We start from the raw sequence: 26,319 nt of genomic DNA on the forward strand, positions 1-26,319 counted from the left end.
CCTCACTTTCCTGAAAGATTTCAATTTTTATCCCATCAATTCCTGGTGCCTTGTTCTTTGCCACTTCTTTCAATGCACTTTGGACTTCCTCTCTGTGTATCATTGGCTCTTGTTCATATGTTATCTCTTAAAATGGTTGAACATTAACCATTTCCTTTTGGTACATATCTCATAGTGGTGATTATTTGCATTTCTCTTACAAGTAAGGACTTTAAGCATTTTTTCGTTGCCTATTAGCCATTTGGCTATATCTTCTTTGGAGAAATGTCTGTCCAAGTTGTTGCCCATTGTTGGACTGGGCTGTTTGTATCTTTGTTATTGAGTTGTAGGAATTCTTTATGCAGTTTGACTTTTAAACCCGTATCAGATAAGTGGTTACCAAATATTTTCTCCTGTTCTGTAGGCTGTCTCTTCATTTTCTTGATAAAATCCCTGCTCTACAAAAATGTTTCGCTTTGATGAAGCACATTTGAGGTTGTTGTTGTTGTTGCTCATTGTTTTGGTCATTGCCAATAAAAACCACTATGAGATACCACTTCACTTACTATAAGATGACTATAAAAAAAAAAAGGCAGCAGCTGGTGTTGATGGGGATGTAGAGAAATTTGAACTCTCACTTATTGAGGGTGGGCATGTAAAACTATATAGCCCTTTTGGAAAATGGTTTGGCACTTCCTCACATTGCTAACTGTAAAGTGATTGTATGGCCTAGCAGTTCCCTCCTGGGTATATATCCAAGAGAAATGAAAACCTATGTCCATGCAGAAGCTCCTACACAGATGTTTGTAGCAGCAATGTTCATACTAGCCTAAAAGTAGAAATGATGCCAATGCCTATCAACTGATGAGTGGATAAAAACTTGTGGTGTGTGCACATTGTGGACTTGTACTTCACGATAAAAATAATCACAAAAGACCACTTAGTGTAAGATTCCGTTTAGATGACATAGCCAGCCTAGGCAAATCAGTCCAGACATAGGGTGGATTCGTTTCCTGGGAGTGTGGGCTGGGAGAAGGGATGGGAAGTGACTGGTACTGGATATGGGATGTATTTGGAGGATGAAGAAAGTGTCTTAAAATTAAATTGTGCTGATGGTTTTGCAATTGTGAATGTATTAAAAGCCACTGAACTGCATAGTTTAAGGAATCCTGATGTGGTGTTGTCGGATAAGCACTGGACTGGTCCTGGAAACCCTACACAGGATTACTATGACTTTACAGCACTTAACAAAAAGTATACTTTAAAAGGGAAATCTTTATGGTGTGAATTGTTTGTCTCAATGAAGCTGTTAAAAATATCTGTAATTTAAATACATAGCTGGAAGCAAAAATCAACATTATTCAGATAAACGGCTTATGTGATCTCAGAGATCAAAGAAAAGAGAAATGTATGGTTTCTAGTAATAAAAATGTATAGTTTTTGTAATAAAAGGAAAAGAGAATAATGGCATACTATACCGTAAAATGTGTTACATTTTTTTCTCTTGTAAATGGTGTCATTTTGTGGTTGTATGCCATGAACAGATGTTTAAAGTGACCCTGACCTTATTCAAGAAACTGTGTTTCACTTCCATCACAGATTTAGTTTTCCAGGTCAAGATGTAAATAGTTTGCCTCTACTATTAAATTCGAGCCAGCCAAAAAAAATAATAAATTAATGATTACGCTTTCCTGTAACATATAAAAATTACTGCATTGCATTCCTCCTTCTCCTCAGTCCCTCCCTTTAGCTTTATTCTGATAGCTAGCATTCATTTCTGCTTTCAGTCAATAGTTGAGTAGCTGTGCATCAGGTGCTCTTCTAGGCACTGGGAATAAAATCGTGACCCAAACAGCTGCTGCCATGGCACTTACATTAAAGGTTATGTGATGTGTTAGAAGATAAAGTACTGTGTATAAAAGTAGAGAAAGGTAAGGCTGTGTTAGTCATTACAGAGTAAGTATAGTAATCTGTTATCTGATGTGACTATTGTCATCTTATTTTTCTCTTGCAATGTGTAGTTCCAATGACAGGATTCACACAGAGAGCAACCATTGATCCAGAACTGAATGAAATACATGTCTTATCTGGACTCAGCAAAGACAAGGAGAAGAGGGAAGAGAATGTCAGAAATTCGTTCTGGATTTATGACATTGTGAGGAATAGTTGGTAAGAAACTCTTTGCCTATACTGGAATCCCAGTATAGCATTTATTTAAGGTTGTTGGTTTATTAAAAGAAGAGAGAAATGAAGAAATATGTGGTGCACATTTTAAATTCAAAATTTGGGAATAAAATGGCCAATATCAATGTACATATACGATGACATTCACTGAATTAATCTTACTCTGAACTACTCTATTAGGAGATTGTTCCTGGCCTGGGAGTCAAGACAATTGTCTTATGGTCTAGGTCTGGCTATCAGGTAGATGTGTGAATTTGCAAACAGTTTTTTAAAAACCATCCCTATTGTTGAGTACCATCGAGTTGGTTCCAACTCATAGTGACTCTGCGTAAGATTTCCCAGGCTAACGTCTTTGCAGGAGTATAAATCCTCATCTTTGTCTTGCAGAACTGCTGCGGTACTCAGCCTGCTGACCTTTGGTGTGAACAGATTTACTGTTTTTCACTCTAGTGCTTATGCCATGGAGCCATAGCACTCCCCAAAATTCCCTAGTATTGGCTTTTATCAAATGAAGTTGGTTGACTAGAGCAGCGTTTCCTAAAATGTGTTCCAGGAGCACCATTCCTAGAGGATAGCAGTCGACCTTGCCTTCTGAACTAGGGAACTTCTGGGTAAACAGGGCTTTACCGTACAGCATCTGAAAGCTTTTGATATGCTAATGTTTATTGTGACTCTGTGGAGCAGTGTATTACTGGGTTGCTGTTAAGTGCTGTTGAGTTGGCTCCAACTCCTAGCAACCCTTTGTATAGGGTTTCTGAGGCTTTACATTTTCATGGGAACAGAAAGTCCCATCTTTCTCCTGTGGAGTGGCTGGTGGACTTGAACCCTGGACCTTGTGATTCATAGTCCAGCACTAACCAGATGGAGCCACCACACTCCCAGCAATATAGTGGTAAACATGTATGTAAGGAAAATAGTGCTCATTTCAACATTTGTCACGTGTATATTTCAATGACATTATGTTTACCACCATTATCCATTTCCATTTTTTTATTCATCCTAAACATAAGCTCAGTCCTCCTATACTTTGTGTACCTTTATTTTTCCATTCTCTTTATCCACCCCTTGTTGTTGTTAATCGCTGTTGAGTTAGTTCCAGATCATAGTGACCCTGTATAGGCTTTCTGAGGAGCAGCTGGTGAGGTTGAACTGCCGACCTCGGGGTTCAAACTGACCTTGCAGTCCAGCGCATTAACCACAGCGCCACACCAGGACTCCTCATCCACCCCTGGGAACCACTAATAAGCATTGGACCGAGGAAGTTTGATTGGTTAAATGAACTTTAGAACTCAGTTCTAACAAATGAGATTGTTCTATGAGGGTCACTCAAACTTTAGGATTTGATGTTGAATAGATTCACTGATTTTCTCTGTTGGTAATTAGACGTGCAATTCATTTGCCTACTACAATTTGCATTATGCTTGTTCCTAATTTTCTGAAGTAAAATGCCTTAAAAGAAATGTCTTGCAGGTCTTGTGTATATAAGAATGATCAAGCTGCAAAGGAAAACCCCAGTAAAAGTCTACAGGAGGAAGAGCCATGTCCACGGTTTGCCCACCAGCTTGTATATGATGAGTTGCACAAGGTATATTAAATATGCTTGCCTGCACGCTTTCCATGGTGTACATTCTGAAAGAATGATTGTTTTTAAGTGAAATGGAATACAAACTTATACTACATAATAGGCGCTCAGTACCAACTTCTCCCTAAGATTCCTTAGGGCAATAGACATTCTGCATAGTTTGAGTCCTGTCACTCTTTGGTTTTAGAAAAACAATGGGTGTTTCTTAGCTGCAATGGACACATAGAATAACGGGTTATTTCTATAGCATGAATATGTGATTAAAAGAGTATAGTTTTTAACACTTGGGTGGCTTGTTCCCTTGATATAAAGAGGAATGGGTAGAGGGGAGTGAATCAAAAAGTATTGCTACAAAATCATCCTTAAATCCTTGTTAAACATAAATAGCGAAATGTGAAGCTGTCATTTCTCAACATATCTTCCATCTAGGTGTGTATACTGCTAACCAAAACAAGGGTGGTATGAGCATCTCGCTAGCCTTTCCCCAGTTGCTAGGATGGTGTGGTGTTCCATTCTGTTTGCACAGGGCTGCCCTGAGATGGAACTGACTTGACGGTACCTAACAACAGCCCTCCCCCTCAGAACTCTGTGCTCTTCAGTGTACACCACATCAAAACAGCACTTTCGGTATCACTGAGAAACTCCAGTCATGTTCCTTTTAAATAGTCTTTGAGTTTGGGGATCAAAAAGAAGTCTGAAGAGGCAAGATCAGGGCTGTAGGGTGCATGAGGTGAGGTTTCTCAAGGAAATTCCCATGAAGAATGATAGAAATATGTCCTCGGGGCAACTTCCCTGGCTTCTTGCTCACCAATGTAGTTTTTCATTTTCTTAAAACTTCTTCCTAATGTTATTGTTGTTGTTGTGTGCCGTGGAGTCGGTTCCGACTCATAGGGACCCTGTACAGGGTTTCCGAGGCTGTCAATCTTTACGGGAGCAGAAAGCCTCATCTTTCTCCCGCTGAATAGCTGGTAGTTTTGAACTGCTGACCTTGTGTTTCGCAGCCCAATTCGTAATACATAAGCCCCTGTAATTGTCCTGTGTCCTTCAAGAAAATCTGTCAAGATTATCCCTTTGGAGTTCAAAATAACAGTCGCCATAACCTTTTGCATTGACCTCTTTCTTGGCCTTGACTTGCACTGACCCAGCAGATCCCCTCAGAAGCCACTGTTTGATGATGGACCTTTGGTTTGAAAGACCCCTCAGGAGACGAAGTACACACTCATTACTGAGAGAACTCGTCTGCAGCCATCCACTGATGGCAGAGACATGTCTAAACACACTTTGTTTGGAATAAATCCATGCATGTACGAACTCGCCCCCTAGTTGTTACTACTTTTAAGTGCTGTCAAGTTGGTTCCAACTCACAGTGACCCTGTATAGGGTTTCCGAAGAGCAGTTGGTAGGTTTGAACCGCCGCCTTGTGGTTCAAACCGACCTTGAGGTCAAGTGCTTATCCACATAGAATCTCCTGGTTTTAGATTTTGCTATTTCTGTGATTTTTTTAGTCTGTCTTTTCCCTAAGTATTAGTGACGTATCTTTTCTGTCATTGGTGGTGGTGTGTGTCGTCGAGTCTATACCAGCTCATAGCAGCTGTGTGTGACAGAGTAGAAGCTCCCCACGGAGACTCAGGGCTGTGATCCTTATAGGAGCATGTCACCTCAGCTCTTCTTCCAGGAGCACGGAGCTACTGATGGGTTCAAACCACCCTCGTTTTGGTTAGCAGCTGAGCACTTAACCACTGAGCCACCAGGAGTCTTATATTTTCCGTTGTTGTCACGTGCCATCAAGTTGGTTCCAACTCATAGCAGTCCTGTACCAGGCTTACAAGGAGCAGCTGGTGGGTTTTTCCTGCTGACTTGTGGTTCACAGTCCAGTGCTGAGCCTATAGCACCTAAGTTTAGGCCTTAGATCATTTATATTCTACACCATATTGCTTGAAATCTGTAGGTAGATACCATTGTTGTTATTGTTTTGTGCTGTGGAGTCAGGCCTGATTCATAGCAACCCTGTATAGGGTTTCTTAGAGCGGTTGGTGGATTTGAACTGCAAACCTTGTGATTACCAGTCCAGTGCTTATTATAGAGTGCCACACCAGGGATCCAAAGATACCATAGAAGTGAATAAAAATCATTTCTCTTAGTGTCTCCATGTTAAAGAATAAGTGAACTGCCATCTGCAGGTTAGAAATAATTTCTCTGTTGTCTACACGCCACTGGTTATAAATCTTTTCACATTTCAGGAAGTGCTGCCATGGTTTATATAAGTAGAGAATATTGTTAAAACAGTAATTAATAATTTATATGGACCTTCAATTAGAATATAACAACAAAATCCTCACATCCCCCTTGCATTTCTTTTTTAGAACTAATTGAATAATAGAATAATGTTTTTAAAGTTATTTTACAAATTATATGTGCGTTTAGTATTTGGCATTTTAGATAAAGCAAAATTAGGATGTTTAAATTAAACAACAGCTTACTGCTGACCTTTAGTGCTTTAGCACATACATCAGCATTTTTTGGTTAATAACCATGTTACTGTGGTCAGCTTGTGCTTGACTGTGGCAGTCCCCGTTAGGTGTTGTCCTCAGCGGACTCTGTATCCTGGACTAGCTCCTCAAGGTCATTCCTTTCTGCATTGTGTCTACAATTGAGGAGATGCAGCCCACGTGAGTACAAAATGTGCTTAAGGAAGTAGCCCTGAGGACTGAAAGTAAAATGGAAACTTGAGAAAAATCTAGATCACTCTTTGGTAAAAATGTAATGCTCTTTTCATTTTGTATATGAATCAGTCTAAGGAAATTACATTTTAGTCAATATTATCAAAGTGAAAGAGTTCTGGTATGGCGCTGTAGGATAAACACTGGCTTGCTAACTACAAGGTTGGTGGTTCAAACCCACCAGCTGCTTCATGGAAACCCTTTGCAGGGTTGCTATGAGTTGGACCTGACTTGATGGCGTATAACAACAGCCAAAATGAAGAAATGTAACTATGTCTTCTGGAATTTCTTGAGCATGCGTGTATTTTTAAAATCTGGCTTGTTTTGTCTTTCAATAGGTTCATTATTTATTTGGTGGCAATCCAGGAAAATCCTGTTCTCCAAAGATGAGACTAGATGACTTCTGGTCACTGAAGTTGTGTAGACCATCAAAAGATTATTTACTGAGGCATTGCAAATACCTCATAAGAAAACACAGGTATAAACATAATCCACTGAAAACTGTTGTAATTGACACTGTTAATTCTTGCTGGTATTGCCTGCAAATCCTCCTTTCTCTTTCGAACTTTGGTGATGTGACATTGTAAATGTTGTGACTACCACAAGTTCTGTAGGTACCCTGTTCTATTTGACTTCCTGCTTTGAAAGAGAGCTAGGAAATAAAGGTATGTAATGATGCCAAGTTTACATACGAAACAAGTGATCTGATGTAGGAAATGGTGCAAATGTTCAAATAATGGAAGTTTTTTGAAGGCGATGTGCCTTTCTAGGAGTAATGGGAACCCTAACCACTGCAAGCTAGAGCAGCCTGGACAGTTGACAATCCAGCCTGACTTCTAGTAACCGTAGCCTGGTGGTATTCTTGACTATGTAATGTTGCTAGCATTTGATGTTGTAGAGTACAGCTTCAAAATATGGGGTTGGTTTCACATCATTACCTTTGCCATTTAAGTGCAAGATGATAGACTCAGCCATTTTCATATGTGTTCCCGTGTCACATTTGCTGTGTGTAGCCAGAACCCAAAACCCCAAACCCACCGCCATCAAGCTACTTCTGATTTCGAGCCTTACGGAACTGTGTACAACTCCTGAGGGTTTCGGAGACAGACCATAAGTCTTGTTTTATCTTTTTTCACTCCTGGGGAGCAGCTGGTGGGTTTGAATTGCTGACCAGTGCTTAATCATAAATATAGAAGTTTATCTGTCCTGTTAATTCCTGGCAGGGTTTGATGGTAATAACTTTGAATTTAGAAGGAAATTAGCCTTTAATGATATGATAGTCATGGTGGTTGGTGGTTGTATGCATATCGGTTGCAGATCATAGTGACCCTGCACAGGGTTTCCGAGGCTGTAAATCTTTATAGGGGTAGAACAGCTGGTAGTTTCGAACTGCTGACCTTGAGGGTAGCAGCCCAACTCGTAACCGCTGCACTAGCAGAGCTCCTTAATGATGGTAAGAGCTGCCATTTACGGAGCAGTTGTGTGCTCGGCCTGCACATTGTTCTAACAGGAAGCCAGTAAAATGTGTACTATTATTATCACTGCATTACAAAGACAGAAATGAAGGCTTAGCTAGGTTATATAACTTTCCTCTGGTTATCCAGCCGGGTTATGACAGTGTCATGATTTGATCCTGAATGTTCTGCTTCCAGATCTCAGCACTTAGCCACTGTGTGTATACACACATAAACATAAACACACACAAAAAAAAGCTTATGTATTATATATCATATATAATTTTTATTATATATATATAGTATATATGACATACATGAAAAGCTCTCTGTAGATATAGATTTGTGTTTCTGGTGTGCCACTGTTGGATAAATACTGGACCTCAGTGGTTTGAACCACAAGGTCGGTGGTTCAAGCCCATCAGTCATTCTTGGGAAACCCTATACAGGGTTGCTGTGAGTTGGAACCAACTCATTGGCACTTAATAACAACATATCACGTTTTCCTAGATTCATACTTTGTACATTCCATGTTCCGAGTATTAGTGGATGTTTCTCCTCATTTTGAGTTGTGCCCCATCTCCAAATGAAGGTTCTGAAAGCTTTACTCCATTCACATCATCACAGTCAACTTTAATTTGAGGAGTCGGCTCCCCCCCAGTTGTATTTTGAGTGTGTTCCAACCTGCGAGGCTTATCTCCTGCCACTATATCTGATGGTGTTTTGGGTGCTCTTCATAGTCTTTAAATATTCAGTATTCTGGTGCTGACAGTGTTCCACTGCTATTCATAAGGCCTTCATTAGCTAAACATCCTTAAGTAGTTCACCTCTCCCTCTTACCTAGTCTTAGTTTGGAAACTCAGCTGAAACCAGTCCACCATGGTTTACCCTGCTGGTATTTAAAGTACTGGTGAACTAGCTTCCGGCATCACAGCAACATGTGAGCCACCACATACAACAAACTGACAGATGAGTAGCGAACCACAACAGATCTGTAACATATGGCTTTGGAATTCTATGTAAGTATGTGTTTCTTAATAAATACCAGGGACCTTCATTTGCTGATGGGGCACAATGCAAAATGAAGAGAAACAGCTGTGCAAAGTGGCAGCATCAGTGGGCTCAAGCGTGGCAACAGTAGTGAGGTTGACCCAGGATCAGGCAGTGTTTCGTTCTGCTGTGCATAAGGTCACTATGGGTTGGTGCCGACTCGAGGCATCTAACAACAACAACAACAACAATGCTAACAAAGCTATAGTTAAATCCATTTTTAGGTTTAGAGAATCCTATTTATTACTAATTTGAATTTATAGTAAGAGGCCCATTTTAGACAGCTGGAAAAATGTACTCATACCTTTTACTCTCCCAAAGTCTTACAGGAATTTGAGGGCCATTGCTGTATTGCTGAGAGAATAGCTGAAAATGTGTTTCTATGAATTGGGGGTGGGGGGTTGATGAAAATTGTCCTTTTAGTTCAAATTTCATGCTGGACACCTATTTCATTATTTGGATGTTTTCCTTGTATTGCTGGGCTGACTTATATATCGTTGTTGTTACAGAAACAAGTGTTTGTCTCGTTAAAATATAAATTTGGAGGTGACAAGTATGTTCTTTGCCTAGGAAATGTGTCCTCCCCCATAGTTGTGTCATAGGATACAGTCAGTGGAGTCCCCGTGTTATCTTCTCTAATTACACTGAAGTGTACAAACTCTTGTTGATCATCTGGAACAGGAAGGGGCAGGGGGAAAACCTTAATAGAGTTCGTAGCTGTTGCTTTGGGGACCAGGAAGCACTGTTGGCTGAAACAGGACTGCCACATGTCAGTTAATTTGCCATGTTCTAATGCCTTCTGTGTTGCTGGCAGAGTTGCCACCAGTATTTAGAATACCAGTAGGGTCACCCATGGTGGGTACGTTTCAGCAAAACTTCTAGACTCTAACAGCAGCTAGGAAAACGGAGAGGCAGATCACTTCTGAAAAATGAGCTGTGGACAGACAGCCTTTGAAATAGCAGTAGAATATATCTGTCCTAAAAGAGTCAACGACACTTAACAGCCACAACATCAACCGAAAAAGTAGAGCTGGAATGCTCCTTAGCAGTGACAATGGAGAGATTTCATATCACGTACTTTGGCCATGTTATCATTAGGGAACAGTCCCTGGAGAAGGACATCATAGTTGGTAAAAGCTGGAAGGAAGACTCTCAGCAAGGTGGGTCGACGCAGTAGCGTCGCTACAACAGGGGCTTAGAGGTAACAGCTTGGAGGATGGCATAAGACGACAGGTTTCGTTCTGTCATTGCTGGGATTGCTCTGAATCAGAACCCACTGGACAGCACCTAACAACCTGCAGGAACCGGATCTGTTTACACGGTCATTAACTCCCGCTCTCTTGCTGACTCACTGACTCATACTTTGTTATTGTTCTCTGCCTGATGTACCATGCCACTGAGATAATGGTCTAAGACAGAAAATCGTCTGTTGGCAGAGCAACCCTTACATTTGTGAAAGCCAAACCCAGAGGAAATGAACTGATTCTTCCTTCCTTTCTCTGAATGTTTTGAAGTATTGTTGTCAGTTAACTTCCAGTCAGTTCTGACCCATGTGTGACTTTATGGAAGCAGGTTGCCAGGCATGTCTTCTGAGACACATCTGGGTGGGTTTTAACCACCACCCTTTTGGTGTGTGCAGTGGAGTGTGTAGCCATTTGCCCCACCCAGGGAGCCTAAAAAGCATAACAATGTGCTAAAAATAGATTGTTGTATAATTATGCTCCACCAAAGAGCATCTTATTTCAATCAATAAATAGCCCCAAATAGATTTAAAAAAAAAAAAAGACACTGCTTCCCTTTCAGTTTTGCAGTCTCATAGACCTAGTTCTGGTCTGCACTCATCTTGGAGCTCAAGTTATTAACGTTCCGGAACTCAGTTTCTCACTATGTAAAAAACATGGTGATGAAATCTATTGTCAGTTATTGTGAAGATAAATTAAGAAATATACATAAGCATACTTAGTGCCATATTTGGTGGTGGTGGTGGTGGTAGCTGCTATTGAGTTGGATCTGCCTCATAGCGACCTTCTCCACTGCCCAGTCCTGTGCCAGCCTCACATTGAGCCCATTGTTGCAACTGCCGTGTCAACCCATCTCCTTGGGGGTCGTTGTCTCGTTCAATGACCCTCCAATTTACTGGGCATGATGTCCTTTTCTAGGGACTGGTCCCTCCTGATCACATGGCCAAGGTGCATGAAGTGAAGTCTCACTATCCTGGCTTCTAAGGAACATTCTGGCCGTACTTATTCCAAGACAGATTTATTTGTTCATCTGGCAGCCCATGTTTATTGTCAGTATTCTTCACCAGCACTACAATTCAAATGCATCTATTCTTTTATTATCTGCCTTATTCATTGTTCAACTTTCACATGAGTATGAGGCTGTTGAAAATACCATGGCATGGACCAGATGCGCCTTACTCCTCAAAGTGACAACTTTGCTCTTCAGTACTTTAAAGAGGTCTTGTGTGGCAGATTCCCCAGTGGAGTACCATGTTTAGCAGATGCTTGATAAAGTGGTTGCTACAATTGTTTTTGTTGTTGTTGTTATATTATTTCCTGATTGAGACGTACAGTTAGGCTCTCAAGGCAACCCACTAAGACTACTCATGTCAGCTTCTAAAGAATCTGGGAAACACTTGCATAGGAAAATCCACTGTAGCAGTCTAACCCACTAGTTTATGGTAGCTCTTCATTTGGAATGGAAGCCTCAGTAACTGCCCCCTGCTACTCTTTTGGCACCTAACAACAACTAGTCTTTCGTGGCTCTGTAATGTAAAATATTTAGCACAGTGACTGTGTTGTGTAGCTAATTGGATCCTGGCTTGTAGTTTGAAGAGAAGGGTAAACCCCGTTCCAGAGTGGAGAGTGCTCTTCCCCAGTCTCTGACAGCCTCCCCCACCGCACCCCCGACCACGTACCATTACTGCGTCCTCTCCACAGACCCCACATCCTTTTTAGTTATGTGCCAGCTCTCTTAACTCCTGAATCCCCAAGTACACGTTTATTACAGATCCAGAATAGCTTCTTCATAGACAGCAGAAGCCACCTTGGGTCTGAAGGACATTTTTCATGTTTATTTGTAACTCTAGACAATTCTTCTCTGTGTTTTCTAGGTTTGAAGAAAAGGCTCAAATGGATCCCCTTAGTGCTCTGAAATACTTACAAAATGATCTTTATATAACTGTGGATCATTCGGACCCAGATGAAACAAAAGAGGTAAAAGTGGGAATCAAGTTTGGAAATTGAGCTCTCTGCCCCCCACCCCCCACCTCTCCCCTTAATGGTTTCCTAATTTGGGTTTGCTGGTTTTGCCCTTGGGTGTTTAAAAAGAAATTTAGATGACACTAATAATTCTTTCACCATACTTAATTGCTGAGCAAATAATCCGAGAAGCTGGGTTCTATGAAAAATACCGTGGCATCAGGATTGAAGGAAGACTCATTAAAAACCTGCGATATGCAGATGATACAACCTTGCTTGCTGAAAGTGAAGAGGACTTAAAATATTTACTGATGAAGATCAAAGACCTTAGCCTTTAGTATGGATTGCATCTCAATGTCAAGAAAACAAAAAATCCTCACCACTGGACCAGTAAACAACATTCTTATCAGCAGAGAAAAGATTGAAGTTGTCAAGGACTTTATTCTTCTTGAATCAGCTATCAACACTCACGGAAGCAGCAGTCAAGAAATCAAACAACGTATTGCATTAGGCAGATCTGCTGCACAAGACCTTTTTAATGGGTTGAAGAGCAAAGATGTTAGCTTGAGGACTGAGGTAAGCCTGACCCAAGCCATGGTATTCTCAATAACCTCATATGCATGTGAAAGCTGGACAGTGAATAAGGAAGACCGTAGAAGAATTGATGCCTTTGAGTTATGGTGTTGGAGGAGAATATTAAAAGTGCCATGGGCTGCCAAAAGATCCAACAGATCTGTGTTGGAAGAAGTGCAGCCAGAGTGCTCCTTGGAGGCCAGGATGGCCAAACTTCGCCCCCATACTTCGGACATATTGTCAGGAGGGACCAGTCGCTGGAGAAGGATATCATGTTTGGTAAGGTGGAGGGTCAGAGAAAAAGAGGAAGACCCCCAGCGAGATGGATTGGGAAAGTGGCAGCATCGATGGACTCAAGCGTGGCAACAATTGTGAGGTTGTCCCGGGATCAGGCAGTGTTTCGTTCTGTTGTGCATAAGGTCTCTATGAGTCGGCACCAACTCGATGACACCTAACAGCAACAAAGACATTATCAAGAAGTAAATAAGCAAGCCACACACTAAGCAATATTTGCAGTAGATTTGTCTGACAAAGGACCGATACCCAAAATATATAGATTTTTTAATACTTCCCCCTTTTTCTTTTTTAACTCTTGCTTAGCTGATGAATTGGTTCCGACTCATAGGGCTTCCGAGGAGCAGCTGGTGAGCTTGAACCACTGACTCTGTGGTTCAGACCAACCTTACAGTGGAGCGATTTTCCTACAGCACTGCTTCTGGAACCTTTGGTCTATTTCTGACCTTCCAGGGACCCTTGTTAATCAGGGCTTACAAATATTAATGTTGTGATTGTTGTTGTTAAGGGTCATGGATTCCAACTCCGTATAGGGTTTCCAGGGATCGGCTGGGCAAGGTTAGCAGTCCTGTGCTTACCCACAGTGCTCCACCAGGACTCTTGAAATAAAGGATATGTTGTGAGGGGTCAGCTTACTGGCCTCTCAAGCCTTGGAGAGAGCCAAGTAATTCCACTGAGTATTTGCTCTGTTTTTTAACTTGCCTTTTCCAGCACTGGTATTCAAGATATATAAAAATAGTTCTTCCAAAATTTATTTATTTTTCACCAATTTGTTAAATTTACCAGTGCTGTGATACTTGTGTCTTTTTTTCTTTCTTTCTTGTCATTGTTGAGTTACGTGATCTGTTTTACACTAAATTGAGTTGATTAGCCTGGAGATTGAACCAACATTTTGAGTTTTCACAATTACATAGGCTGTGAAATCCTGAGCTTTGTGCTGTACGTTAGGATTGGCCAGTACGTGACAACGCTGCCTTTTCTCCACATTGACTCACGCAGCCGACAGATCGGGAGCTCCACAGCGTGCATGTTCAGTTTTGGAAGTTAAAGTGTGTATATACTAAAAACTCAAGAATAATGTTACAGGCTCTGAGTATAGGTAACCGATTCCTAAATGAGTGCTTTTCTATTGACCAAGTGATCTGTTGTTTCTTAATGAATACATACTTTAATAATTTAACAAGCAGAGTAATTCCAGGATTTTGTGCAGTCTCGGGGAAATGCTAATAGTTGTCCAATAGGAGTCCTGCGGGTTAATGGGCTGGACTGCAAAGTTGCAAGGTCAGTGGTTCAAGCTCATCAGCCATTCCTCCAAAACCCTATTCAGGGTCGCTGTGGGTCAGAACTAACTCAACAGCACTTAACAACAAAAGCAATAGGAAGGGGAGTAGATTCTTAAGTGAAAATGTGTGATTGTTCTTCTCTTACTTAGCGACTAGACCTGTGCTATCTATGCATTTGCAGCGTTAGACAACGGCTAAAAGATGCTCCAAGTTACAGGTGCCATTTTTCTCCAGTGTACTCTGCGAGCTAATTTGTGTCTGTGTTTTTCTTTTACAGTTTCAGCTCCTAGCTTCAGCGCTCTTCAAATCTGGTTCCGACTTTTCTGCTCTAGGTAAGCAGTGTACTTGCCCAGACAGATGTGTTATAATTTGGGAGATTGGATTTTCTTTTCTTTTAAATGAAACATCAGATGAGATGTTCATCCACCAAACAAAAGGAGTACGTTTCACGGTGGCACAGTTCTGAACGCCTGCTGCGAGGCTTTGTTCTGAGCACCAGGCGCTAGTTCACAGATTGTTTCTGCAGTTCCTGTGAGATATCACTCACAGTGCGCGTATGCTAACAGACAACAGTAGAAACAATGAATTTGTATAGCATTGCTCTGGAACCCTAGCTCCACTATGGTGAGATGATGTTTGTGAATTGAATGGTTTTCCTCTCGTTTTTCGAATTGATGTTGTTAAGAGAATGATGATGGAGCAGGCAATGGAATAAATGTTTTGAGAGCAGAGAAAATGAATTATCTCTTTCTTTCCAGAAAATGAGACTGTGTGTTGGTATCTTAATTGTTTGGCTAAGTTCTAAGTAAAACTTCGGTGTTTCTCAGACACCTGAGATATGGGTACTGTCTTCATTTGGTAGTGATCTCACGTACTATTGATGAATTCTTGAAGACCGTCAGATGTCCTGGAGTAAACGAAGGGGTTCAAGTTCCAGGACCCTGAGTTACAGTCAAGAACTTTCTGTCAGCATAGCTCATTGGTAACTTCCACTGTTCAGCAAGGTCTTTTGAACTTTAGGAATTTCCAGCATTCCTCTTGTCATTATAAAATGCCACACGGTGAATTCATATTAACCCCACTGATGCCAGTGCTGTTATGATTTGTCTTAGAAGTGAGCAGTGACACTGACATTGTCCAGTGTGTGTAGCTTACAGACTACTCTTTTATCTTTGAAATAAAAGAACACTTTGGGATATCAGTTTCATTTCTTCCATTATTGTCTCTTAAATGTGACCTGTACTTCAGAGGAGGAAAAGGAAAACAGGTCGTAGGTGCTTCTCGTTGGCTGGGAAAGAGAAGCATTGTTCTTTGGAGCCTTTCCCTGTTTCTCCACGATGAGTCTTTGTGACCTCTGGCCTCTAAGAACTGTTTGTTTTACTTGGATTCTAAATAAATTCAAACAAACAAGAGAAAAGCACAAAAAGGGAACTCTATGATGGGGAAGTTTTTCTGTCTTGTCAGAAGGAGGCAGTATAAGGATAGCTTAGTGGTTAAGAAGTTAGAAGTTAGTGTCCTGGCTGAAATGCAAATCTAGATTCAGTGACCAGCTCTGCCATTTACTAATTTTAAGTCACCTCACCTTCCAGATCATCAGTGTATAAAGTGGAGATAGTGAAAATACTTACCGGAAATTATTGAGACTTCATTAAGGGTAGTAATTATGAAAACCACTGGGTACTTTACAGGATGCTATGATTAGTACCTCCTTCCTAATGGAGTCAGAACATTTGTGAATTTGGATGAAGAGTCAGTTCCGTTGTGTGTTCATTTGAGTGTGAATTGGAGTCAGGAGAAACTGCATACGTTGCTATAAACAGAAACTGTGTATAAGGCGCCATGCCTGTTTACAACTCCTGTCTTGTTCTCATCCGCCTTCTGTCAGATTCTCTGACCATCACCCCACTTAGAGTTGAAATCAGATGGATTATTTCTCAAACTTTTCATTATATTGGTGGATTGAATTATTTCATTCTTTAAATAAATAAAAAAAATAAAAATAACCTTAATCAAACTATCTGACTGACTCTCTTCCCAATTAATCCAACCTATATTAAGCTCTTGTTGTTGTCAGGTGCCTTCAAGTCGGTCTTGAACTCCTAGAACCCAGTAATGAAAGTTGAATCACCCCAGAGGGTTCTATGCTGTAGTCTGTACTGCAGGACCAAGCATCAGTTGCTCATACGCAAGTTCAGTTTGAAGCTGAGCAGTATTAAAACAAGTTCAAAAGAACCAAAACACAACCTTGCGTAGATCCCACCTGAATCAAAAGACCATCACAAGAATAGATTAGATACATTCAACACTAATGACCAAAGACCAGATGAGTTCTGGGATGACATCAAACGTGAAAAAAGCAAAAGGTCGTTAAAAAGACAGGGAAGAAAGAAAAGACCTAAATGAATGCCAGAGGAAGCTCTGAATCTGGCTTTTGAATGTAGAGTAGCTAAAATGCATAGAAGAAACAGTGAAGTAAAAGAGCTGTACAGAAGATTCCACAGGGCAGGTTGAGAAAACAGTAGAGATTTATAATGGAATGTATGCGCGAAGACCTGGAGTTAGAAACCCAAAAGAAAAGAACACACTCAGTGTTTCTCAAAAGAAAAGAAGTGAAGAAAAAGTTGTAATATTGAAGGATTCTATGGCAAAACACTGAAAACTGTAGTCGTCAAAAGAAGATGGAAGGAATACACCGAGTCACTGTATCAAAAAGAATTGATCAGTGTTCATCCATTTCAGGATATAGCGTATGATGATCAAGAACCTTTGATATTGAAGGAAGAAGTCCAAGCTGCACTGAAGGCATTGGCAAAAGCCAGGCTCCGGGAACTGACGAAGACAAATTGAGGTGTTTCAACAAACGGATATGCAACACAACACTTATCTATGCCAAGGAATTTGAAAGAGCTACCTCTCACAACTGACTGGAAGAGGTCTGTATTTGTGCCCATTTCCAACAAAAGGTGATCCAACCATATTCAGAAATTATCAGACAATATCATTAATATCACATGCAAGTAAAATTTTGCTGAAAATAGTTTAAAAATGGATATAGTAGTAGTGCATTAACAAGGAACTGCTAGAAATTTAAACCCGATTCAGAAGAGGAGGGTGGAACAAGGGAATCATTGCTGATGTCAGATGAATCTTGTTTATAAGCAGATAATTCCAGAAAGATGTTCAGCTGTTTTTTTTAACTATGCAAAGGCATTCAACTGTGTGGATCTTAACAAACTATGTGTAACATTACATACAAAGTATGGGACTTCCATAATACTTAATTGTTCTCATGAGAAACCTAGACCAATGTACATAAACCAAAAGATAGTCATTCAAAGAAAACAAGTGAATACTATGTGATTTATAGTCAGGGTTGTATTCTTTCACCATACTTATTTGATGTGTATTCTGAGCGAATTATCTGAGAAGCTGGGCTGTATGAAGAATGCAGCATCAGTACTGGAGGAAGGTTTTATCAATCTGCAACTTACAGATGACATAACCTTGTTTCCTGGAAGTGAAGAGGACTTGACTTTTACTTATGAATAATTAGAGACTATAGTCTTCATATAAAGAAAACAGAAATCATCACAGAAGGATCAGTAAGCACCCTCATGATAAATGGAGAAAAGATGAAGTTGTTAAGGATTGCATTTTACTTGGATTCACAATCAATATCCATGGAAGCAGCAGTCAGGAAATTAAATGATTTATTTCATTGGGCAAATCTGCTGCACAAGACCTCTTTAAAGTGTTAAAGAACAAAGGTGTCACTTTGAGAACTAAGGTTTGCCTGTCCCAAGCCTTGGTACTCTCAATGGCCTTATATGCATGTAAAAACTGGACAGTGAATAAGGAGAACTAAAAGAGGAATTGATACCTTTAAATTAAAGAATATTGACTATATTATTGAATGCCAGAAAAACAAATGAATCTTTAAAGTATAGCCAGAATGCTTATTAGAAGCTAGGATGGCGAGACTTCGTCTCATGTACTTTGAACATGCTATCGTTGATAAAGTCCCTATGTAAGAGGAAGACACTCAGTAAGATGGCACATCACAGAGACTGAAACATAGAAACAATTATGAGGATGACAAGACTGGACAGGGTACCTCTGGTTGCTATGAGCTGAAACTGACTCACTCAGTGACACCTAACAGTACAACAACAACTGTCCTGAGCGTTCCTAAACTCCACTGCTCTGAGCAATTAGTTCCTCACTTCATTGTTGTTGTTGTTGTTAAGTGCCATCGAGTCGGGTCCGACCCATAGCGACCCAGTACAGGGTTTCCGAGGGTGTAAATCTTTACGGGAGTAGAAAGCCTCATCTTTCTCCCGCGGAGCGGCTGGTAGTTTCGAACCGCTGACCTTAAGGTTCGCAGCCCGATTCGTAACCACTACGCTACCAGAGCTCCTTTCCTCACTTCATTATACAATGGAAACAGGGATCATTTAATGATGAGGAACATGAGGGTTTAGAATCAATGCAGTCTTTTTGTCCTAGCTCAGACATTTAAGTAATCCTGTATTAAGGGTACTCTGGATACATTTCTGCATTTCTGCCCCCTTTTAAAAATGTGCTTAGAAAAAAACCTTTGAATACAGATCAAAGTTAATATTCTCCTTGAAGGACTTCCTTTGGTCTCCATTCCCTGCCTTTAGGTAGAGCTGTATCTGCTGTGTCTGCAGTTTGACGGCACACACACAGGCATGTGCACATAGCTGCCTGTGTATAAAATATAGTTGACGGCACACACACACACACCTATGTGCACATGCCTGTGTGTGTACCGTTTAACCATTTTTCTGATGATGGTTATTAATTTCCCTTTCCTCATTAGTAAACTGAGTGTCAGTGAGCTTGTCTAGCACGTCTCCTGCAAATCACCTGGTGCTGCTCAGTGAGTACTTGTTAATAGGGGTAAAGGAGCATGCATTCCACCCCGCTAATGAGCTGTGAGGCCACTCTGTGGAATTAGCATGAACTCCTGACTCTTTTCATGAGAAAAAAAGTGGATGTATGATGGCCTAGCATCCGAGAAAATGGACGCAGCCGATGTGAGTTTCTAAACGTTATTAAATAACTGAATTTCTCTAATCTTAGTGGTGTCATCTGTAAAGTATCTAGCACAATAGTAGGAATCTGTGTTTCATGCGCTCCCGTTTCTTGATTTATTATAGTATACATTCCCACAGAATCACTGTCCTCTCTTTTAAAGTATAACACAGCATGAAAGTTCCAGATTTAGAAAATCATAATGGCGGAAAAGCCCTCAAGACGAATGTAAACAGACTTGCTCATCAAATTGGTAACATAGCCAACCACACAGTAGGTAAAAGAACAAAACCTTTTTGAATACCATGTTTTGAATATATACCCTCAGTTGGATACATTCTAAAAACAAGAAGAACACAGACATTTTAAGAGTTTTTTTGTGGCTATACTGATTCTGAAACTTGTTTTTTAATTTATTTTATGTTGAGCAAATGAGTAAATAAAATGATCCAGAGTCAGAGCTAGACATGGAATATGGGCTAAGAGGAGGATTTTAATTGAAATGAGCAGTGACAGTGTGAACTCTGGACTTCATGAGGAAGTGTGTGTGAGAGATGAACTCCGCACTACTGCTACAAACAAGTACCACTCTTGATAGTTTGTAATGCCACTCTGCTGAGGGGAGCCGGGACCCCTTGGGCCAGTGGGTCTTCTAGCGCTCTGCCAAGGAGAGCTGTGCCAGAGAGTAAGAAGTACTTCAGATCTACCAGGGGCACTTCCAAAGGACACAGAGGTCATCTGAGGAGTTCTCACTGGGCAACTCAGGGACAGTGTGAGTATCAGCAGGAAAATGACAAGAAATGATTAATATAACACATTAAACGAAAAATGAATCCATGGCCGCCTTCTGATGCAAACAAGTAAATAAAATGGGAGGAAGAGAAAATGTTCTTTATAGCAGCGCACCAGCTAGTGCACGGATATGGAATGGAAGAGTTATGAAATCACCATTATTTATAATAATCCTTTCAGCCAGGAATGACTTATCTGTGTCAAAAGCACTTTGTGCAGGTCTGCTGGGGAAACAGAGCAGTTACCATCTCAGCCGCTGTACCAGTGGTAGGTGACTTACGAAGATGGAAGAGGGCACCTTTGTAGAGGAGAAACGGGGCATGTACATCCACGTTCATTGCCACCATTGGTAAGGGACAGTCTGATGCCCACGCCTCCTGAGGAGATGCACTGAGGAAGACACAGTGTCCTTTACGCAGTATTCTTACTGAAACTCTGTAAGCAGGGTGTGCTTGTGAGGAAACAAACCAGTCCAAGCACATTCGACTGCACAGCTGCTCTGGACACTTCGAAACTTACAGTATCATAAGACAAAGGCTGAGAAACTGTTTTAGACTAAAGAGACACGGTAGCTAATGCAGCGTGTGGTCTTAGATTGCATTGAGATTCATGGGGGAAATGATAAAGAATGTTGGAATACCCAAAAATGTTGACATTTTCTGAATTTAATAATTATAAAGTGATTTCTAAGTGGGCATTCTTGTTAGGGGAAATGAGCTCCAAGTATTTGGGGGTGAAGATGTCTATAGTTTACTTTTGAATCGTTCCACGAAAACATGATTGAGCTGGATGGTGGTGGATGGATGAATGGGTGGGCAGGAAGATGGAGGGAGGAATGAGGATTTCTGTGGCAAATTCGTTAATAAGCGATGAATCTAGGTGAAGGTTATATGAGTGTTTATTGTACTTAAAAGTTTTCTGTGGATTTGAAATTTGCAAAATGAAAAGTTGAAAACAAAGCTATTTAGGAAACTTAGAAAAGTATGAAATTGGAAAAAATAATACTTATAATTCTACCATTTACAGTTAACCTTTGTTAGCATCGTACAGTATTTTCCTCCATTGCTTTTTATGATGTTAAATAGTTGTTGTTGTTGTTAAATGTCGAGTCAGTTATCACTCATAGCAACCCTGTATAGGGTTTCCGAAGAGCAGCAGGTGGGTTTGAACTTCCAACCTTATGGTTGGCCGTCCCGTGCTGATCCTACAGTGCCACACCAGGAGTCAGTAGGCTTTGCTAAATCTTAAACACAGCTCAAAGGAGTAAGCATTTGTTCTCAAACTTATTTAAAATAATAATAAAATTTTTGAAAAATAAAGAAAGGAATGTACCTTTCCTGAGGCATTGTTTATTTTGCTTCCAAGAAAGTGGTATCCTTGACAATGTTTTGTTCTAGTTCTTTGCAAGATTAAAAAGCAGATTGAATCTAAAACAATTCTAAGTTGAGTGAAAATTGAGTTCGTCTTCACTGAGCATCATGGCATATATAACTTTGTATGGCTCTGGTTCTGTTTTTAATGACACTCAGAAATGGCGTGTTCAGTTATCCTTGGTGATAGGGCACGGCAAAAGACTAGTGTATGCATCTTCTCATTTATGTACCTCAGACGTTCGTAAGAAATTTGAAGTAGCTGGGATCAGTGTAGCAGCTGACCAAAGGAAAGAGGCATCTCAGAATAATCCTTTGCAACAGTGAACTTGAAAATTAAATGTTTAAATAGCAGTTAAAGGAGGAAAAGTCCTTTTAAATCATCTTTGAGATCGCTGTGTGTTTCTAATGTTCATCTTGATCAAAGTGGTTCATTGCTCTGTTTCTCACACAGTGTCCCCCTGGTGAGAGCCCAGCACTTAGGCCCCTAGCTGTTGGTATTGACTGTGTACCAGACTCGGGTCTCCATACTGGAAATGCATTTCTTTTCTTCAGCCATCTCTGTTTCAGTTCTCTGAGACCACTTCCAGCTCAGGGTCTCTTTGTAAAGATTCTTTCATTTTGAGGAAATATTTTAATTGGTCAGAAGCATTAAAGTCAGAAAAGAGTGATATTTCCTCAGTGGCCTCTAGAGGACAACACTTGTAAGGAAAGCTAGGGAAAGCCCTGTAATTTAGTGACCAAAGTGCCACTTCTTCTGGGGGCGCTTTTCATGCCGTTGTAGTTAAGCTGCAAGATAACCCTAGGAATAAACAGGATTGTCACACATTTACAGCTAAAGACACAGTTCCAAGAAAGGTTGTGTAACTTGGGTAAGATCCCCATGGCCAGATGGCAGAACTGGGATCAGAACCCATACTAGCTGCCTTTAGTTTGGTGTGGAGTTTTCCATTACGCATTGCTCTTTTTCACAACTAGCTTTTTATGTTACATGTTGCATTTTCAACTCCATGGATGAGTTTCTTTGTATCTCTCCTCACTAGGGTTTTCGGATGTGGATCACACCTATGCTCAAAGAACTCAGCTCTTTGACACCTTAGTAAATTTCTTTCCTGATAGCATGACCCCTCCTAAAGGCAACCTGGTGGACCTGGTCACACTGTAACTGAAGAGCCGCTGGACACAGGAGTGAATAGCTGAAGTCTGCTTTGGGTCTTTTGGATTGCAACTGCCTTGGCCAGCAGTCAGGCGGCAGCGAGTGAGGAGCTCAGCCGAGTTCTCCTGGGATCGTTACCATCACGTTTTACCCCGTGTCCTCCACACCCGACCTCAACCCCCTTCTCCTCACCCCATTCCTAAACTAGGCTAATAAAGTGAAATTGGTATACTTTCCATTTAAATATAGATACTTTTTTCTCATTTTAACATTTAGGAATTAATGAGTATAAAAGAGAAAATATTCAGACAGTTTCCCCTTTTCTGATTTTGATTTTCCTTATGTTTTTCTAACTGGGAGAAATAGGCACCGCTGACAGACTCTGAGATACAAGAATTTTGGAATTTGCTGTTGTTGGGTTGTTTAGCCTTTCTTCATTCTTCCTCTCCCCTTCCATTTCAGAGTACCTCACGTTGCACCGCTGTTGGTTCTTAGCAGGTCTGTAGTTCTGTAGGGCATGACGTATGTTACGGTGACGTGTGTGTCTTTGGTAACTTGCATCTTGTAGTAGTGAGTTAAACCACAGGCAGGCTATAGAGGGCTTACAACTGCACTTGCCATAGAACTGAAAACTACTGAGGCCAGCATCTGCCTGAGGTTGGGATGTACTATTCGTAGGACAGTAGATTTTATAGTAGATGTAGCGTAGCTAGCATCAACTCTGATTCACAGGAATCTTAAACTGCCAAGACTACTGGTGTTAAGGGTGAGCCTTTAAGGCCTCTCTGAAAATGGCCAGCAGAAGGAATCTGAAAACCAAATGCCAGCCCGTAGCTGTGGAGTTGACTGTGACTCCCACTGGCCCTAAAGGACAGAGTAGAGGTGCCCCGTGGAGTTTTCAAGGCTGGAGTCCAGGAAAGCTAGCTGACTGCCACATCTTTCTCCCTCGGAGCACTGGTCGATTCCAACTACCAAGCTTTCAGTTAGCAACTGAAGACTTGAGCTCTGCACTTTCCTTAACCAGCAGGACTCCTTCCAGAAGGGATCTGGGAGTGGGTCACATGCTCACTGGGGTCTTTGTAGCAATTCTGGAAGAAAAGCGCTCTTTCCTCTGGCAGAGCTGCATAGAACCAGGGTTTCCGTCTCTCTCTCCTGAATGCTGCTATTTTGAAGCGTTAACAGTTTGTAGTTGTCCAGGGTGGTACAGCTGACAGGCATTTCATTAAAGCACACAAGCCAGCCTGTGTTAAGGAGAAGAAGGAAAAATAATGCTGCAGTTTCTTTTTTTTTCGTTAAACCAAAGGACAGGTGGATTTTGCCCATTTTATTTTTTTTGTTGTTGGAGAGAGAGAGGTGCAGGTCTTCCCATGCATTCCTCTGGACTGCAGTCCAGGTGCTCACAAGGTGTGCTGTTGACAGCTGGTCACCTGGCTTTTAGAGCCTGCTCAGTGTGGTCGTGCCTGTCATTCAGTGAAGGGCTGTGTGTAATTCAGTATGCCCCCAAAGAACAAGATTAGGCCTCACTCACCAAAGAAAGAGGAGACATAGGTCTGTACTTCTCCAAAGCCTCATGTGTAGGAATGAGACTGAAGTCCCTCTTTGCTGTGTCTTCTTTGCTTAGTTTCACTTCTTGAGGCTTCAGTCCTGGGCTCTTGGGCTTTCTAAGCATCCTAAAGCAATCAGTAGTGATTTATTAAACAATACGATTTATACCTAGTTTTATGAGAAGTATAGTGATTAATTTCTAAAGTATTAAATTGTGTAGGTACAAAAAAACCCAGTTGACATTGCAGTTGAGTTAATACAGTCTCCTGTGTGAGGAGGACTCTGGCAGCTTCCTCCCATGGTTCTCCTGTGTGACCGTTAAGAACACAAAACGCTGGCACTGTAAGGGGGTGGCCTGGGACTCTCAGTTCGGGGAGACAGGTTCATAAGTCAGGGCATTCATAGGGAAGAACTTGATTACTAAGACTCTCCCTAATTGTAAATGCACTCTCAATTCGCTCATTTGAATTCTAGCACTTTAAAAACACCAACAAAGGAAACCCTGCGTCCACCCATTTTCTGCTGTCTGTTTAGTAGTGATCGCTTTCTTCGTCCTTTTCTGCGGCATCTTGGGCTCCGTGTGATTTGGCGACAGTCCACTTCCTTATCTCAGTGTTTGTTTTGTTTTGTTTTTTCTCAAACTGCCTCTCCGCTGGTTTCTTTAAAAAACATGTGCTTGTTTTAATTTCATCTTTCTTCGAACTGTTTTTAGGTAGAACTTGTCTTCATTTGTACCTTTCCCCCCATTATCATGGTTCCATAGATTTGAATCATAGTGGTCCCAATTGGTGTTGCTTAAGTGCGGTAGACCTGATGAGGCTGTTGTTAAGTAGCTAAGTCAGAATGTGTGCCTCAGGACTTTAGTGGGCTAGTGTTGGTATGCTTGTTGAAGATTGTAAGACTCCTATTTATCCACGGCCGAGAATGACCCAGTGCTCACAGCTTGACCTCAGAACTCTGGTTTGAAACTCGAGTATTACATCTAAGAGGCACTGTATGTATTTATCAGAGTTTTAGCAGTACATTATATATTTGAACAATGTGATTTTATCCTTAGATACATTGTGTAGTCTACTATTGAAGCTTTGTAGTTGTTATGTGCTGTAAAGTAGGTTCCAACTCACAGCTAACCCTATACAGAGTTTCTGAGGCTATAAATCTTTGCAGGAGCAGAAAAGCCTCATGTTTCTCCCATGGAGGGACTAGTGGGTTTGAACTGCTGATCTTGTGCTCTGCAGTCCAGTGATTATTGTACAGAGCCACTGCGCTCCCCGTGTTTAAGCATTGTTGCCTAACAATTATGTTACTCTTCCTGAGGTAGTTGGGTTGGTTCTGACTCATAGTGATCCTGTGTACAACAGAGCGAAAGCCCACCTGGGCTGCTGCTATCCTCACAGTGGATGTGTGTCAGTCTGACTGGTCCGCTCGTCTAACCTAGTGATTCCCAAGGGATAGGGCCAGCTGAATTGAGAGCTGTGGCTAGTGGGACACACTGGCTTATTTCATTCAGCCTCATTCCCATTTCACTTTTCTCAGTGAAAAAGTTATCTTCTCATCCAGAAACAAACTAGGTCCTGAATATTCTTTTCAACAGTTGTATTTCATGAGAAATAATCAGATTTGTAAGATGCTTCTCAAATGTGCTTGCTTATATTTTATATGTAGAAGGACAGAGACCTGGTGTGGCCAGTGTGATGAATTCAAAGTGTATCGCTTTTATCTTGTATTAGGTTGTATTTAGGTGCCTACCTCTGTGCTAAAGCTGCCAGACAAGTTTTCACCCTTTATTAAGGTCATCTTAGCCCTGGTTCCCATTTATATAAAAACTTGCCTGTCTATGACTAGTAAACAAAAACATTTACAGAAAACATTAGGAAGTCCAACTGCTGGTTTATCTTAGAAAGTTCTGTAGGCTTTAGAGTACAGTGCTTTACTGAAGTTTGTAAAACTATTCTTGGGTCAGATGTGTGTGTCCATTGTATATAGATGATTGACAGTTTCTCATTCCAGTGACTTCACAGAGTTTCATTTCAACAGACTGTTTTAAAAGCTAGCCTGCAAATAAAAACAAGGTTG

At 41.0% G+C, this 26,319-nt stretch overlaps 1 protein-coding gene across 1 annotated transcript in view; it reads left to right on the forward strand.

The window, feature by feature from the left end:
* MKLN1 (muskelin 1, intracellular mediator containing kelch motifs) overlaps positions 1-22,950 on the forward strand; it is a 194,754-nt gene extending 171,804 nt beyond the window's left edge. Inside the window, exons 13-18 of the mRNA XM_006861143.1 lie at positions 2,001-2,148; positions 3,634-3,748; positions 6,804-6,943; positions 12,085-12,187; positions 14,600-14,654; positions 22,586-22,950. Coding sequence (XP_006861205.1) covers positions 2,001-2,148; positions 3,634-3,748; positions 6,804-6,943; positions 12,085-12,187; positions 14,600-14,654; positions 22,586-22,707 — 683 coding nt within the window. The 3' untranslated portion in view covers positions 22,708-22,950. The remainder of the gene's footprint in view (positions 1-2,000; positions 2,149-3,633; positions 3,749-6,803; positions 6,944-12,084; positions 12,188-14,599; positions 14,655-22,585) is intronic.
* The last annotated feature ends 3,369 nt before the right edge of the window (positions 22,951-26,319 follow it).

This window comes from Chrysochloris asiatica, unplaced genomic scaffold (genome assembly GCF_000296735.1).
Source record: "Chrysochloris asiatica unplaced genomic scaffold, ChrAsi1.0 scaffold00041, whole genome shotgun sequence".
Lineage (NCBI taxonomy): Eukaryota > Metazoa > Chordata > Mammalia > Afrosoricida > Chrysochloridae > Chrysochloris > Chrysochloris asiatica.